The following is a 16,898-nucleotide window of genomic DNA, read 5'->3' on the forward strand; positions in this document are numbered from 1 at the left end:
CTGGGATAACTTGGCCAACATTATCCCCTATAGGAACATCAGAAGCCTATGGTTGTGGCCATTGTATATAGACATTTCTTACAATCTACTTAGTCTTGGCCATTAAAGATGTGTGCTCTTACAAGCAAGAGTGGAAAAACTAACTTGCAAACCTAGTTGGAGATATGGCATGAAGATCGTCCTTGGGAACTACCTGAAACTTGCCACTCACGCCATATGGGAAGTCATAGACAACAAGTCTAATACAGCGTAATGGTGGTCAATTCAAGGAATACCAAGAGGATTGGTCACACCATATGGGAAGTTGCAAAGAGCAAGGTCAATATGGCACAATAAGGGTGAGCTTAAGGAATGGCAAGATGCTTAGTTGCACCATATAGAAAGATGCAAATAGTAAGGCTAATACAACATGATAAGGGTGAGTTTGAGGAATAGCAATAGGCTTCCTTGCACCATATGGAAAGTCATAGATAAGAAGACCAATTCAACTAGATGGTGGTGATTTTGAGGAGAGCCAAGGGGCTTGGTCACTTTGTATGGGAAAGTGGGAGTATGAATGAGACACCTTGCAAAAAAATATGCCTTATATAGTCACATGCTTAGAGTGCCACATGTTAAGCTCTTATTAGTCAAATGAGCTAGGGTTTCCAATGACTAGTTTCAATAATCATATCCAATGGTTGGTTTCTACCACATGTCCAACATTCAAATCCAATAGTTAGATTTTAGCCACATGTTGAGAACACCTATAAAGAGGAATACTTGAGGTTTTGGAAAGCTTTTTTCACTCTTTGCACTTGACCTCCTCAATTTGTATGTTCCATCTCACTGAATCTTCCCTTCTAATATAGTGCAACTACATAACCTTGCATGCCCTTGGCAAGCTCCTCTCACAATATATCAACATATACTCCCACACTCTCTTTTTTTTGAATCTTACTTCCCATGTGGAGAGACTAGGGCACCAATAGGGACTCCCACCACCCCTCCTCACGCCATATCGGCACATAGCCCTTGACTTCTACTTCTCCATCACAATACAAGGTATTCCTCACCTTTGTCAATTTGGCAACTTGAGTCATGTCTAAGGAATCAAGATCCCTACCCATTTCTTCTACCAAGACATGAGTCTAAAAAGGAAAAGAAGGATCACCTCCATAGCATCCAAAGAGTTAGTAAAAAGAAAGGAAGGCCTTGTCTCAAATGCTCTTTTTGCCACATCTCCAAGCTCCATAAGAAGTGCAAGGATTTTATGAGGACACCACCTAGCAAAGGAAAATCCCCTTTTAGGACCCTAGATCTCACTTCAATTAGAGATATTACATCCTCTAGGAGGCTTTTGGATTTTCTTATTTAGAGTAACATTGAATTGTCATTCTTCCCAATTTCTACAAATATGTTCAATTCTGAATGGGAATTGGATTAAGAAGTACATTATTCCAAAGATTTTTACAAGGATGACTATGTAGTTTGAAAATTTAACATGTCCAATTGTGCAAGTGGGATCAAAGGATTTTATTGACATACCCATTGGCAAGTCACCCAAGTGAAGGAATCATTCACAAGGAAGTGTGGAAGGCATTCCTTGGAAAAATATTATGGGTCAAATGTTGTATGCTCTCTCCACCCAAGGAAATGTAGGCTTATATTGAAGTCTGTTGCCTTCATTGTGTATGATTTTGTGAAGTATCCAATTAGATCTCATGAGTAGCAATTGTAGACAATGAAATTCTCTAGCTATTGTCTGCTCAAGGAGATGAAGAATGACAAGCATATGGAAGACTAGGTTGACCCTCAAATGGAGACATTTGTTACAAAGAATCTAGATGTTGACTATTTTAAAGCCAAGACTATCATTAAAGAAAGCACTATTGAGGTCACTAAAGTATCTAAAACATCTTTGAGCTTTATTGTACCCTCTTTGCCATTTTTTCCAATCAAAGACAAGGAGTACTTACTATTTTTTGATATTTAAAGGCTATTTAATTTGACAAAGGACTATTGTTTAGCAATTATTGTAGATTCAGCTTTTGTAGATGGTGACGGTATTATTGATGTTGGACACAAGTCTAAAGATGATTTTCTTTTACTAGATACACAAATGTTTGATAATAAGCTCAGGTAAGTTACTCATGAATATATGTGTGCATCACATGGGTTCAAAATAAGGTATTTTAAAAATACCATTTTTATACATTATCTACTTACAGAAGGGTGTAATATAAATGGGTTATTTATAGATTGAATAAAAAAGGGTTATGTTTTATTCAGGAAAAATTCACAGATAAGGATATTTATAAATAGGCCTTGAACACATGTGATGTAGAGGATATACATATAGTAACTTCCCCAAGATAATAAGTTCATTGATGCACCTAAGGCCTTATCTATGTGTTTGACTAAAGCAAAAGATGCTCAGAAGGAGTCATAGACTATTAACAAGGAGTTTGACAAAGTTTAGGAAAGACTTGGAACATTTGATTTTGAGAGAGTAGAGTTAGAGTATATAAATAAACTCAAAGACATCAAGGAAACAACATCAATTAACTTATGGAATCCAAGTAAATTGGAGAATAATGAAAATAAATGGTAATGCTTCTTTTCTTAAAAAGTCATTATCTATAGATATTTTACATTTTATTTTCATCATATTCTTTCCCATATCTCCCTTTGATCTTGTATTCTTTTTCTCCAATTGGAGATTGCAAATGAGGATAATTTCTTGGAAAGAGGAAAAGGATCAAGAAGTAGTGGTGGCTCCATCAAGGATGTTATACTTGGATATTACCTTGCCAGAATTGATCCTCATATTCTTTTTATTTTACATAGCACTTTCTTAGAGGAGGCATCATGGCCCATTATTTGTATAAAACTGCTAATAAGACTTCTTGGCTACTCAAGATTACAATATAATGTCCATAAAGTAATATTTCTAGAAAAGACAACAACCATTCAAAGTTTTGGTTATGCTCCTTATTACTTTGCCTCCAAACTTGCTAGATACTTTCTTGCATTCTCCTCTTATGAAGTTGGAAGCACAAAAAACAAATATCAAATCCATAGCTTTTTATAAGATGAGAAAATTTTTGCATTACAAAGAAAAGATGTCCGAAGAGAAAGAGGATATAAAGGGTATTGGAAGGTAGCTAGGTCTTTGTATCTTTGGCTTCAGATTTTCTAAAAGTTTGTTGTATTCTTCAAATTTTCGAAGTTGTCTTCAAAAAACTAGTTGAATAACTCCTCATGAGCATTACTTTTTATTACTTCTCCATCGTGTCGTCTTGTGCTATGAAAGTAAGATGTATGTGTTTGATAGTGGGACTTTTTCATTCTTTAGCTAGTGTAAGTTGCTAAAGGCCCATGCTCTTCCACAAAATAAGACCCATGAATTAGAAGAATGTGTTGTATCATATAAGAAGCAAGAGTTATTTTATGTCATTTGACCTTTTATTTAAAAAATGCAGGCATTGAATTCTTTCTCTGTCTTACCAAATAGAAAGTAATATTATTTTATCCCATGCCTTCTTTATTGCTTGAATAAGATTTGTAATTGAGGATTTGTACTCTTTTAGATACTTGAATGACATCTTTTATTACTTGAGTACTTTTAGAAAGATATTGAGATGTCTCCAAATCTCAATTCGTAGAAATGGAACTCAAGGTATGTTGGTTACATTTTTCATAAGCTCACACAACTCTCTTCAACACTCCCATAACACATTTACTTGTTTTCCATCGTGATTTTCTAGAAATCTTATGGCCTTTCCATCTCCCATAGAGACATCTGCTAGGATATCTCTTGTTTTTCCTAAAGATTCTGGGTCTTTTTTCAAATAAACTTGTCATACATGAAACCCCATTCTCAAGGGTAATGTCTTACATTTAATAATGCACTCATTTGACAATGATATTGGCTTAATTGAATATGTATAGTGAAGATGCAATATGAGAAGCTTATCAATTGAAAGAATAGGATTCCATATGCCCTCCTTATTTTTGAAGTTTCTTAAATCTACAAATTCTCTAGTTGGGATTCTTATAACTAGTCATAAATCACTCCAATCTTTAGACCCCATGCTTTCCATGGGGTTCTTATAACTAGTCATAAATCACTCCAATCTTTAGACCCCATGCTTTCCATGCAATAAATACATGGGTATTTTGCATTGGTCGCATTCCATATTCCAAGTATACATTTGATAGTCTTTAGTTAGCACTCTTGTGCAATTCTACATTTCCCATCAATTATTAATATTTTTCTTTTACCTTGAGACTTAATGATATTAGAAATAGTTGTATGATAGATGATTCCAAGGTTTGATGGCTTTCAACTAGTGTTTTGGTTGCCGCAATCCACTAGATTTACATCTCATGCTGAATCTTAGGATGTTGTTCATGTCCCTTGATGTTATTGTAATCTAATGCCCTATTCATGATATGAATGTTGACTCTTTCTATACTTTTTCAATTTTGAAATTGTACTTTATCTAGATTTAGCATAAACTTTAAAATGTTGCCACATTCTTGTACGTTAAACTTATACAATGGACTATTGCAATTTGCACTCTTTTAAGATCAACCCGGATATTCTTAAATGTGTTGTATCCAAAGATAGCTTTTTTTTTGTTTTTCGTAAGGCATAGATTCTTCAATATGAATATACTTTCCAAAAACATTTAAAATCCTACTATTCATGGCTATCCTAGCAATTAAAATTGCAAGAGGTTGAGGAAAACCAAATGCACTTATCCTATGATATCTAAGGTTTTTGACTCACATTTTAAAGAGGGTGGGATAACCTTTATGACTAATATCTACAATATCACGTCTCAACTACTTCATTTAGTTTTATAGTTCCTTTCAAGTCTTTCACTAACTCTATTAGAGTTCAACCTCTCCAATCCACATTTTTTGGTAGTGATGGAAGAATCATTAATATAACATTTTTATTTATTATTTCTTTTAAATCCTTGATTCTCTCCTCATTCTCTTTAATATCAATGCTTGACATACTAGAGACAAATCTCTTTGCAACATTGAGTCTCCTTTTTTTAACTCGTGTACACTAGTTGGTTATATTTTTTAGCATCATTTTCTAAGACCTATCGAAGTTTCCTTTAAGCATGATTAAATTTTTTAGTATTTTTCAAAATATCAACCTTGTTCATTAGCTTAGAAATAGTTATTTGTGCATTTATTAATGCTTATCTCATTTTAAGCATATGTCTTGTGTATACAAAAAATGCGAGATGTAACCACATGCAAGACTTAAGCATTCTATCACAACCATCTCCAACATATCTTATGGAGCCGTGAACATTGGAAAAAGGAGAATGCTTGCCTATTGAAGGGTCTTGTAGATAAGTATTTCTATGTACCCACAAATCTATATGCTTCTTTCCTTCCAATCATAACTTGTTAGCCTCATCCTTGTCCAACAATGCTTGATGATGTATACTTCTACAAGATAAATAAATTGAACATATTTAAGTAGCAAGTTTATATTTGCATGCACTTGCATTTGTGTTACTTATTGTTAGACATTTTAATAGAATAGAATCAACTATACCACAAAATCACAAAGAAGAAAAGTAAGTGTAAAAAAGAGAATGGCATAAGAAATGAACTTGGAAGAACAAACGGAAATGTTTTGGTGCAAAAATTTCAACAATGCAAAATTTTTCAAGTTCCAAGAGAAAAACAATTGAAATGGTAACATGGATTAAAGAATGGAGGCATTTAATTGTTAAACTCTTCAATGAACCGTATATGTTCTCATTAATCACATTTAAACAACCAAATTTGGAGGGTTTATCAATCTAAAATATCTTCTAACTAGTAATTTAATCATTTTCTTACAAGTGTCCTTTTTGAAACTTTTTTTGCCTTAATGGACCACATATACTATAGAGAGAGAAAGAACATGAAAAAGAGATAAAGAGAAGAAGGGATAGAAGAAGAGAGAGAAACTAACTAACTAACTAACTAACTAACTAACTAACTATATATATATATATATATATATATATATATATATATATATATATATATATATATATATATATATATAGAGAGAGAGAGAGAGAGAGAGAGAGAGAGAGAGAGATGGGAAAGAGGAAGGGATAGGGAGAAAGTGGATATGAGATAAGGGAGGAAGCTCAAATACAAATGAGGATTCAAAGCTAGTCACTCCCTTTGGAGTCCTCTAGCTCTACTCCCTACTTCATCATATTTCCCATCATAAATGCTCTTTTTCTATCATTGACAAAACTCCTACCATCCACCATTACTTTCCTTGAAAATTTTTCCCCCAAGTCCCTATCTTTCTTGCAAGATCGAAATGCTCTTCCCCTATTTTCCCTACCTTGGTACATAACATTTATACATAAGCTCTACATTTCCACCCACAACTTTTTCATCGAAAGCTATGGATTCAAAGGACATTTAAACTCCAAGACCAATGAAGAGCATAAGAAGCAAGATGTGTGATGCATCTATAAGAGTTCATCTATGTTGGCCTCGAAATGATGAAACATAGCAATAGGACAAGATGTAGCACACACATGACATGGCATCCATCCAAGCCCAACAATTCTACATTATAGTCACAATTCATTTTAAATATCTTAGTCAATAATTTGTTAACAAATCTCAATAATGGTTACACATAATGCAATCACCAAGGTTTTAGACATCTTATGAATCTAGGTTCGGATCCCTTGTGAGAATCAGATCCTACGAAAACATTAGGTTCATAACACTAATTATGAATGGGTGTTGAATTACTTGAAGATAAGAATAACAATACAACAATATCAGATTCTTGCAAAAGAAGAAGGGGAGGTATAGTTAGTTCAAACTAGCCTAGTAGCTCTAACCAACCTAGATAGCTTAAACATGGTTTATAAGGCTACCTATTTTGTTTAGTCCTAGTTGTCTAGAGAGGGTTTGACAAGGTTATAATCCTACCTATGTTTAGTCATTGAAATGATAATCAAGGAAAGTAATATGCTTTGACAAAAAGGGATGTCTTTTTTATCGTCCCTAACAAGGTGTGACCCAACTACAAAAACCATAGAGTTGGGATAAGATAAGTAGATTGATATGATAGAGGTGTAAAGGAATCATGAATGCATAAGGAACCCCCCTTTCTAGAGCAACATGTAGAGGGATTCTCCATAGCCTTACAAATCATGAGGTTAAACACTCATACTTAAAGAGCAACTATAGTTCAAAAGAACCATCATGATATTTAAATTCTAAGTAGAGTTGGAGAATCAAAGATTCCCAAGAAAAGAAGCCACTTAAAGGATTGTAGTCTCTTCAAGGGCAAGCTAACATTTTTTCCTAAAGTTCATGGCAATTCACAAGACCAAAAAAATTTAAGTTGGAAGGTCAATACTCATAACAAATTCCTAATTTTTATAGTTTACATCTCAAAGATTATTTGATGCATTAGAAGGGAACACTTACGATTGTGTTTTCTAACTAGAATTTATACCAATCAAGTTGACCTTAGATCACATTAGGTCTCCCCCAAGGCTAGTTGCAGGATCACTTCATTAAGGGGCTATTCTTGTCTACTCTAGATACTAGTTGCAAGATGAAAGCGGCCTTTCTTGCCCACTCTGGATATTAAGGTTGGCTTCGAATGTAAGAAGCTTGAGTTTAGTGATGCTTGGATGTTAGCTAGAAGATGAGATGGTTCCAAGGGGGTTTTGACCATAAATGCCTTGGGAACATAGGATTAGTCTAACCCCTTGCAAGCCTAATATGGTTCTCTCGAAAGGTCGTGATGTTTGTTGAGGGTACATTATCGTATAACCTTTGGGCGGAACCCTATGTGGACAAGTGATTTGATGTAATAAAATAAATCCATCTAGTTGTTCATGAAGGGTTGCTTTTAATGAATGATTGTCTTTAAATTGTTTTTGTGTTATGTGACTAAATTACATGAATGAACCTTGTGCCTAGTGGGTTAATAATAATTAGGTAGGGCTAAATATTGACCATTATTGAAAAATATTATTATATATCCTAAGCTCATGTCATTTTAGGAGCTAGAACTACAAGGGATTAGGCTTGCAGAGGACTCTCCTTATGCATTTTCTAAACTTAAGGAAAAATTAGGGGAACATCTACAATCACGATAAAAATCCCACGAAAAACCCATGTCCAGCATCGTGTTTATTTCATGTCATATAAACATGAAATTTTTTTGCTTTATAGATATGCTTTTCTATAATTTTCATGGACATATTCACATGATTATAAAGGTGCAACATAGGGAGTGGCTCCTTATTTTGTTTTACTCTCCCTTGTATGCACATTGCACACTATCTATACAACCCTAACCCACATTCTATTAAAATATATGCACAATATCATTGCCTAACATAACAAAATGTTGAAGGATACAAAAGATATGGAAAAAAACTATATTGTTTCTTGCATTATAATTGAAATGAGTTTCTAAAAACGCCAAGTTTTTCTTGTATACAATATTGAAAGATACTAAAGCTTTCAATAAGGTATCATAAAGAGCATGTCTTATTAGTGCACATGGGGCTCGTTCCTTTGGAAATGCTTACTATGGAATGAGGATTTGTATCTTGCCATGATGATGTATGCATGGTATATGTAGTGAGTGCAATGTTTTACTTATCTTCATCATGTGCCTCCACGTGCACTTGCAATACTTTATTGAATATGCAAGCAATTGCATTACAAAGTAATATAGCACCCACAAGATATACATGAGGATATATATGTCCCTTTGTAAAACAAGGCTAAATCAAATGAAATTGAGTACACTAGGTATTCAAATAATCAATTATGGATCAAAAATCCTAAACAACATCAAAAACCTCACCCCTACTATTATACACTTAGTGACATAATGCTAATTTACACAACACAAAGAGCTAAATTTTATAGACAGGTGGTCAAATAGTAGATTACATGTATGGATGCCTATAAAAATATATTCCCCACACCCTGCACTCACCCACCGTCTTACAGACGCAAACACACAATGTTCGTTTGTACAACACATAGAGCTTTTTTTTACAAAGAGGTGGTCAAACATAAGGGTGCATTTATAAATGTGTGGAAAAATGTTTTTTCTATAGGGCCTATATTCATCTGCCCTCTTGTACACTCAAGCCATACTATTGGTTTGCACAACACAAAGAGTTATTTTTACAGGGAGGTCATCAAACCAATGAAGGGCATTTGGGAATGCATGTAAAAACATGTTTCATTACACATTTGTAAATTTTGCATGTAGGTTTCTGCACAATCTATACATAAAGCTTTTTTAAACTCATCATAATCAAAAATAGATTTTAAAAAGTAGAACACAAATAGACAAAGAAAACAAATCTAACCATTGAGAGACTAAAGGAAAAGGAGAAGAGGAATTTAACTCTATAAGAGTCACCTTGTTTGAAATCTATGGAGCTTGCCTTGCCTACCTTTACAAATATAAAGCCCACCTCCTTTGACAAACAATAGAAATAAGAAGAAGAAAAATAAGAATAAAACAAAAAATATGAAGCGAGGAAGTGAAATAATTAAAAAATGAATTCACATTCATGTGTGAAGAAGAATAGTAGGTGATGAATCAAATGTTATTTCTCTATGAAAGCCCTCAACCATAACATCTCTCACATGCGAGCTTATGGTGTCATCTTGTGTCATCTTGTCCATCACATAATGCTTCCTCAACCTCTCTTTCAATATAGTGTCTATGATTCAAATTGAGAAAAGGTGGGTTACTTTTTAAAGGTTTTCAGGTGCATTGACATGTGCATCTCTACACACATTCAAAGAAATCGTTTTACGTGAATTTATAAAACATGGCCGCAAGCTTGTACATGGCCATATAAGCATTTGATTGGAATTCCATTGTCTCAAATAAAGTTGCAATGTTAAATGAGATGTTTTATGGTCTTTTATATCTGGCTATAAAAGTGTTTCATGCTCTTACATCTCTGCTCTGATTATATTGCAGTGGGTGGGGTTGGACTTCGCATTATTGGCAAAGGGGTTGATGCATTAGCTTCCCCTTATTTCTTACTCTCTTTGAACTAAGTGTGATATATATCCTCTTGGGTTCAAGTTGATTTGCACAAAGGAGTTGCCCCTGATTAATGCTAGATAAATTGATAGGTGACCTTAGTATTATCTAGGAACCTTGTTTTTAGGTCGATCCTCATGAGAAGGGAGTGGATCTTCCCTAGGAAATAGAATAAAATGATATTAGGCAATAAAGTCCATGATATTCCAAGGGAATTCTAGATAATGTCATCTAGGTCTAGGCTATTGAAATTATGCAATCAAGGGTATGCTAGACATGCACTTTGGACCAATCACTTTTTAGCACCTTCATAACTTTACACATATAATTTAATTTATGTTGTCATTGAGTTGGGTTTCCTTTGTTGCAATCCTTGCTATAGAATAGGGGGTTGTTATTTTCTTACCCTAAGAGGAACTTGTAAATATGAGAGAGAGTGTGAGTGTGCATGTGCACATTTGCATATATATGCTTGTTAAGAGCATTGTATGATAAGCTATTAGAGTAACTTATTGAAATGAGTTGGGGTGTAGAGGATAAGTGTGCATGAGGGATTGCATGTGTAAAAGCAAAGTTAAAACATGAAGGGATTGGTTTGAACTCCATCCACCATACGCCTAAACCATTTGGGTTACAATCCCATGTGTTAAAACATGAAGAGATCAGTTTGAGCTCCATCCACTATATGCTCAAACCATTTGGATAACAATCCCATGTGTTAATGTTCAAGTCTTCGAAAAATAATAATAATGATGATTAAAAAAGAATAATGATAATAATAATAAGGGTACTAATAATTGAGCTTCCACGTCTAATAATAAGGTCGACTAAAGACTCGACGATTCATGGCGTGCATGAAAGAGATGCAAGCAGCGGCGTAGACGAGGCCGAGGATGATGAGGATGACAAGGCTAGCGATGGCGACTTTGCCCCAGTCATTGCGGAAGGCTTGGAGGAAGCGGACCTGGCACTGGTCCTTACGGACGAGGGGGGAGAAGGTGTCGTCAACGGCATAGCCGCCGCCATTGACGAGCTGCGAGTTGATGAGGGTGCCGAAGCCGTGGGCCTTGAGCATAAAGGAGAAGATGGTGAGGACGAGGAGGAGCACCATGACGACGGTCAGGAGGACGAGGTAGACCCAGAGGAGGCCGGGCGAGCGGCGGCGGGCCCCGAGGAGGCCTATCGACGACACCAACAGCATGATGAGGGCCACGGCTATAACCAGCCACTGCAGCCGGCTGGAGCACCGGTCGTACACCCGCTGCGTCATCCATATCCCCACCCCCAGCAGGGCTATCGCCAGCAGCAGCGCCACCATGTTTGCCGCTATCAGCACGCGCAGGCTGAAGTGCATCCGTGCTGCAGTCGTGGGGGGCGCCATGATCTCTCTCTCTCTCTCTCTCTCTCTCTCTCGATATGTATATATGTGGGAGAATAACTTGATAATTAGGAGAGACAGGAGCTCGAATCGAGACCTACACACACTCACACCTCTCTCTCTCTTCCTTCCAGCCAGCCACCCGCCTCCCTTACATACCCCGCCCCGCCTCCCATCCTCCCACCTTCACTGATCTACCCCCTTTGCATCCCCCCAACGCAAAGCCCCTTATGCCCTCCCTTTACCCTCGCGTATATTCCTTCCTCCCCGCTCTCTCTAGCTGCAGTTTCTTTTACAGCTAATCCTTCATACTTCATGACCCACCCGCCTCCCTTTAGATCGACTCATGTCTTACTCTTCCTCGCAATCCATACAGCGTGTATAATTTACTCTAAACTTAGCAAGCTACGAATGTCTCTTTAGATCAGTAGATTACGAGGTGACAAGACAACAAGAGTATACAGGAAGACAAGACAAGATAGATACTATAACTAGACAAGAACTAGAATTAGAACTCGAAGTTGCTTACTTGGAGGTCTCGAATCCTTGAGCTCCCAAGACTGGTATTGGCAAGACTAATGAGCTCTATAGGGAGCCCCTCCTTTTATAGGTGTTGGAGGGCGGCTAAAGATCTTCTAAAATGTTCTATGATGACATCATTGATGATTCATCTGATGAATTGGTATATCTTCTAGAAGGTTCCATGATGATATGGCAAGTATGGGATCGCATGGTTGGCTCAAGGATGGTGTATAATTAAGGAATGCATTTGCATGGGATATGGATTTATATGGCATGAGCAAGGATTAATCCGTACACTTGATCATGGCATGTCTGTGACACAAGCCATGTTGAAAATAATCATATAGTTATGTGAATGCAATTTGAGATATATATTCATTCATTAGTATTTAGTTGTGAAAGATGTGGTCAATGTATTAAAATAGCTATAAAGATCAATAAAAAGTTCTCTAATCATAACCAAAATGACAAATATGCTCAAAATGAAGGTACAAGTGCATAAGTAAAGTAAATAATATCTTTTAGTGTATGACATGCACAATAACGAGTAATCCAACTATGCTTTAGCATATACAAAAAACTTAGGTTAGATTTTGAAAAGAGATTACTTGTAACTTGAACTTTGTTTAGGTTAAAATCTTCTTTTTTTGAGCATAATGCTAACATGTATAAACTAGAGACATGACATCGCATCAATTGAGTCTCTGTAGACATTGAAGGATACATGTGACACAATAGTGTTATACCTACGAATGTGGTACGTAATACATACCAACATGCATTTATCATCCCTTGTTTGAAGTTTTTCAGTGCTAGGCTATAACTCATAAGGTAACATGGTGTATGTACCTGTGAAGAAGAATAAAACATAAGTAATTCTAATATATTGTATTCATATCCTATCGAGTCATGTTGTCTATACCTACAATCCTGGGTTGTGGGATTTTTTGTATCTTTTTAAGTTATAATTGTATATTATTCCTTGAAAGCAGAATTCTTGTAACCAATCTTGCATCTAGTCTAGTCTCTTGAACATAGTCTAGTGCTGCTATAACAGTTTGTCAAGACTCCTTTCTAGTCTTGCTGAGCACCATGGAGGCAACCCTTGAAAGAATCAAGGCCTCCCTTCAAAACCTCCAACAACAAATTCAAGATGCAACTTCAAATAGAACACCCTATATATCTAGGCCCTGTGCTTCAAGAGATGCAAGACCAGATCCAGGACTTGTAGAAAAACAGAGAAAGTGATCAAATGATTCTACATGTTTATCTGTTAGATATGATCAATGCCCCACCCTCATTAGGTGCTACCAATGATCCATGGTGCTCAAAGTTGTAAGGCCCCCATTATGAGGAGAAGCCAAATGTGAGCCCGGACATTGGTTGAGTCCTGACTTGTATATCAGATGAGGTCTATGTGATCGGATGGCAAAAAGGTGACCATTGTGGGTCTAATCTTTGGGTTAGACGGAGTGGTTAAGCTGGTAGCAACTCGAGGCGCATTGCATCAAGTTGCGGGGTGGAATATTCCCTGGCCGACTAGTGGAGGCTTATATGGTAGGTCGGTCAGGCCAACCTCACGACCTTCATAGGCTATAAAAGCTAAACCCCTTCACAGTCATCGATCACTCATCTTTCACCCAGTCAAAGTTGTTGTTCCAGCTAGCCTTAAGCTCTTCACCTATCTTCTGTCTAGATCGCCATCTAAGCTTCACACAGTGGAAGCGCACGGGTGGACAGAGCCATCTTTGTATCAGTTGTTTGGAGTTAAAGAATTTATTGATTCTCCTCTTATTTGTTGTGTACTCTCTATCTCTTTCTCAGATTCTGTTCGTTGCACCGTGTAATATTTTACATTATCAACCCCCAATAAGAGAACCCAAGATTAGCATGCCAGAGAAGTTCAATGGTGACCATTTGAAGTTCAAGGGATTCCTACAACAAGTAAAGCTCTATATCTGCATGCAATCGAATAGGTATCCAGATGATGCTTCTAAGGTGGGATTCATTGGGACTTTGCTTTATGGTCACGCTTTATCATGGTGTACCCCAATCCTAGAAAAGGATATTCCAGTACTTCATAACTATGAGGCATTTCTTTGTGAACTCACTTCCACATTTGGAGATGTAGACACTAGTTGAGTAGTAGAAACAAAACTTCAAAAGCTAGAATAAGGTAACCACCTTGCCTCTACTTATGCATTTGAATGTAGGCCATTAATCTGTGACCTCACTTGGCATGAAGAGTATTTTATTAGCCAATTTAAATGGGTTCTTTAAGATGACATCAAGGACCTCATACTCACTATGCATGAAGTAGAAACACTCAACAATTATATCATGCAAGCCATCTAGTGTGATAACAGATTATTCGAGAGGAAGCAAGAATAGTTGAAGTCATGGAAGACCTCTAGAATCTGGAAATATTACCAAGGAAACGTGACCACTCATGGTAACTCTTCACAATCACAAATCTCGTGTATGCTTTAATGTCATATCCACTTCCACAAATCCAATCATCCTTGGGATGCCTTGGCTAAAGAAACACAACCTAGAAATTTTTTGGGTTAAGCAAAAGATTACATGTCATGAAAATCAAGGAAAGTTGGTATATCTAGGAGCCAAAGCCTTTATGCACATAGCGAGGCAAGAATTGACCTACACAATATATCATATACCAACTCAAGAATCTAGTAATGAAGAGTGAGTCAACCTACCAAGCTAGTATCAAGGACTCCAAGATTTCTTTGAAAAAAAGAATGCAGATCTCTTGCCCAAACACAAACAATATGATTGTGCTATAGAAATCCATGAGGGGACTCAACCACCTTTTGGACCCATCTAAGGCTAAACTAGATAAACTACAAAAGAACATTGATGAGAACTTAGCCAAGGGGTTCATTAGGCACTCGAAGTCTCCTACTAAAGCCCCAATTCTATTTATGTGAAGAAGAAAGACATGTCATTTCAAATGTGTGTGGATTATCGAGGACTCAACAAGATAATAATCATGAATTGATACCCTTTGCCGTTGATACCAAAGCTCTTAGAACACCTTGGAAAAGACAAGATCTTCACAAAGATGGATTTACAAGGGACTTACAATCTTGTACCGATCAAAGAAGGAGACGAATGGAAGATAGCTTTCCACAAAAGCTATGGTCACTTTGAGTGTGTTGTTATGCCATTCAGTCTCACTAATGCTCTTGTAGTGTTTCAACATATGATGAATGATATCTTCCAAGAGCATCAAGATGATTTTGTAGTTATATACTTGGATGATATCTTGTTGATATTCTCAAAAGATCCATAGGAGCATGAGTACCATGTAAAATTAGATTTGTAAAAGCTCAGAGAAAAGAGACTATATACAAAACATGAGAAGTGTTTTTTCCATCAGACAGAAGTGGAATTCTTAGGGTACAATGTCTCCTAGAGAGGAATCTTCATGGACTCCAATAAGATTGAGACTATTCTTGATTGATAGACATCCACCTATGTCCATGATGTCCAATGTTTTCTTCTCTTTACCAACTTCTATAGGATATTTATCAAGGATTACTCAAAGATAGTCACACCACTCATCAAACTCACAAGAAATTCAAAGTTCTCATGGACCCTAGAAGGTGAGAAGGCCTTCCAGACCCTAAAGATTGCTTTCACCATGACTACCCCAACCCTAATCCATTCAAATCCTACCAATACATTCTCTTAGAGACCAATGCCAAATTATGCCTTAGGAGCCATGTTATGCTAGCATGGAGAGGATAGTCATATGCATCTAGTGGCATTCCACTCAAGGAAATTCTCCCCTCCAAAGATAAACTATGAGATCCATGATAAATGTAACGTGTCCCCTAGAATCATCCCGGACACGTCTTAGCAGTCCATCGGAAAGGATGTCTAGAAAGCTCCGCCCGGCACTCCCATGGAATGTTACAGGACTTGCGATCTAGGTCTTCCCGCATCTGCCACGTAGCGGAAGTATCCTGGCCGTTCCCACTTAGGATCGACCTGAATTTGGGTTTTCCTGTTTGGTCATTAGCTAGCAGCAACTAGCGTCAGACCCGAGCGAACTACTTTACGCAGAAACGCCAGATCCGAAGCAGATTCACGCTACACTTGGTTCAAGGAGAATGGGAAACGAGAGGGATGCAAAACTCAACCTCTCTGCCATAAGGCATAGTCCCATTCCGTTCCCCTAAAACAGCGTAAATCGGGTAAAACATAATTCTAGGTCATTGCTTTCGATGATCCTTCCGCTGTTCTTCGAGATTTTTGAGAAAAGTTCCCGGCTAACCGGGACCACCCAACCGTAGGACGGACCCATGGCAACCATGTCACTTTAATTTATTGATTGATCATTTTCTTCCAAGCAAATACCTAACATCCCTTTACTTGGCAATTTTTCCCAAGAAATGTGATATAACAGGATGACTACTCATCCTCTTGCAAGTTAAACTTGCGCAAGAACTTGCCAACCTCATTTCAAGAAATGGCAAAACTCTCTTGTGAACTAACCACAAGTCTATGCGACGTTGCAACTTATTGCACAAGTGTCGCATCTATTCTATGAGATCATTTCACCCATTGAACGGCTTATCTCCAGACGAGAAGCAGGGTTTAGAGTGTCTTCTTACCCAACCCATTCCTAATTACACTAGGCCGACCACGGTCCTAGGAATTCCAAATCAATCCGAGTTTCATCATTTGAACGAGTGACCCTTAGGGTAGAAACCTTAGATCGTTTCTTGCAAGCCTGTCCAATTGTCCCTACATTCCGTGAATGTGGGTAGGACCTTTGGGGTATGAGGGTTTCGACTTGGCAACAAGTGTGAAACTAGGTCAAGTCCTTAACGTGCTAAACTCTAGTTAGCACTTGGAGTATTTATTGTATCGATTGAACCATCCTATGCG

General features: G+C 37.1%; 1 protein-coding gene across 1 annotated transcript; it reads right to left on the bottom strand.

Moving 5' to 3' along the window:
* Positions 1-10,851: 10,851 nt before the first annotated feature.
* LOC148031361 (tetraspanin-8-like) lies at positions 10,852-11,603 on the bottom strand. The gene has a single exon (XM_087685731.1). The coding sequence runs from the start codon at positions 11,460-11,462 to the stop codon at positions 10,893-10,895; it is 570 nt and encodes a 189-aa protein (XP_087541857.1). The 5' UTR covers positions 11,463-11,603; the 3' UTR covers positions 10,852-10,892.
* Between the last annotated feature and the right edge of the window lie 5,295 nt (positions 11,604-16,898).

Source organism: Lygodium microphyllum, chromosome 9 (assembly GCF_053477565.2).
Source record: "Lygodium microphyllum isolate KBCC chromosome 9, Lygodium_microphyllum_v1.1.10, whole genome shotgun sequence".
Taxonomy (NCBI): domain Eukaryota; kingdom Viridiplantae; phylum Streptophyta; class Polypodiopsida; order Schizaeales; family Lygodiaceae; genus Lygodium; species Lygodium microphyllum.

Coding starts and splice junctions, on each gene's coding strand:
- LOC148031361 (XM_087685731.1), bottom strand. CDS start 11,462: ATGGCGCCCCCCACGACTGCAGCACGGATGCACTTCAGCCTGCGCGTG.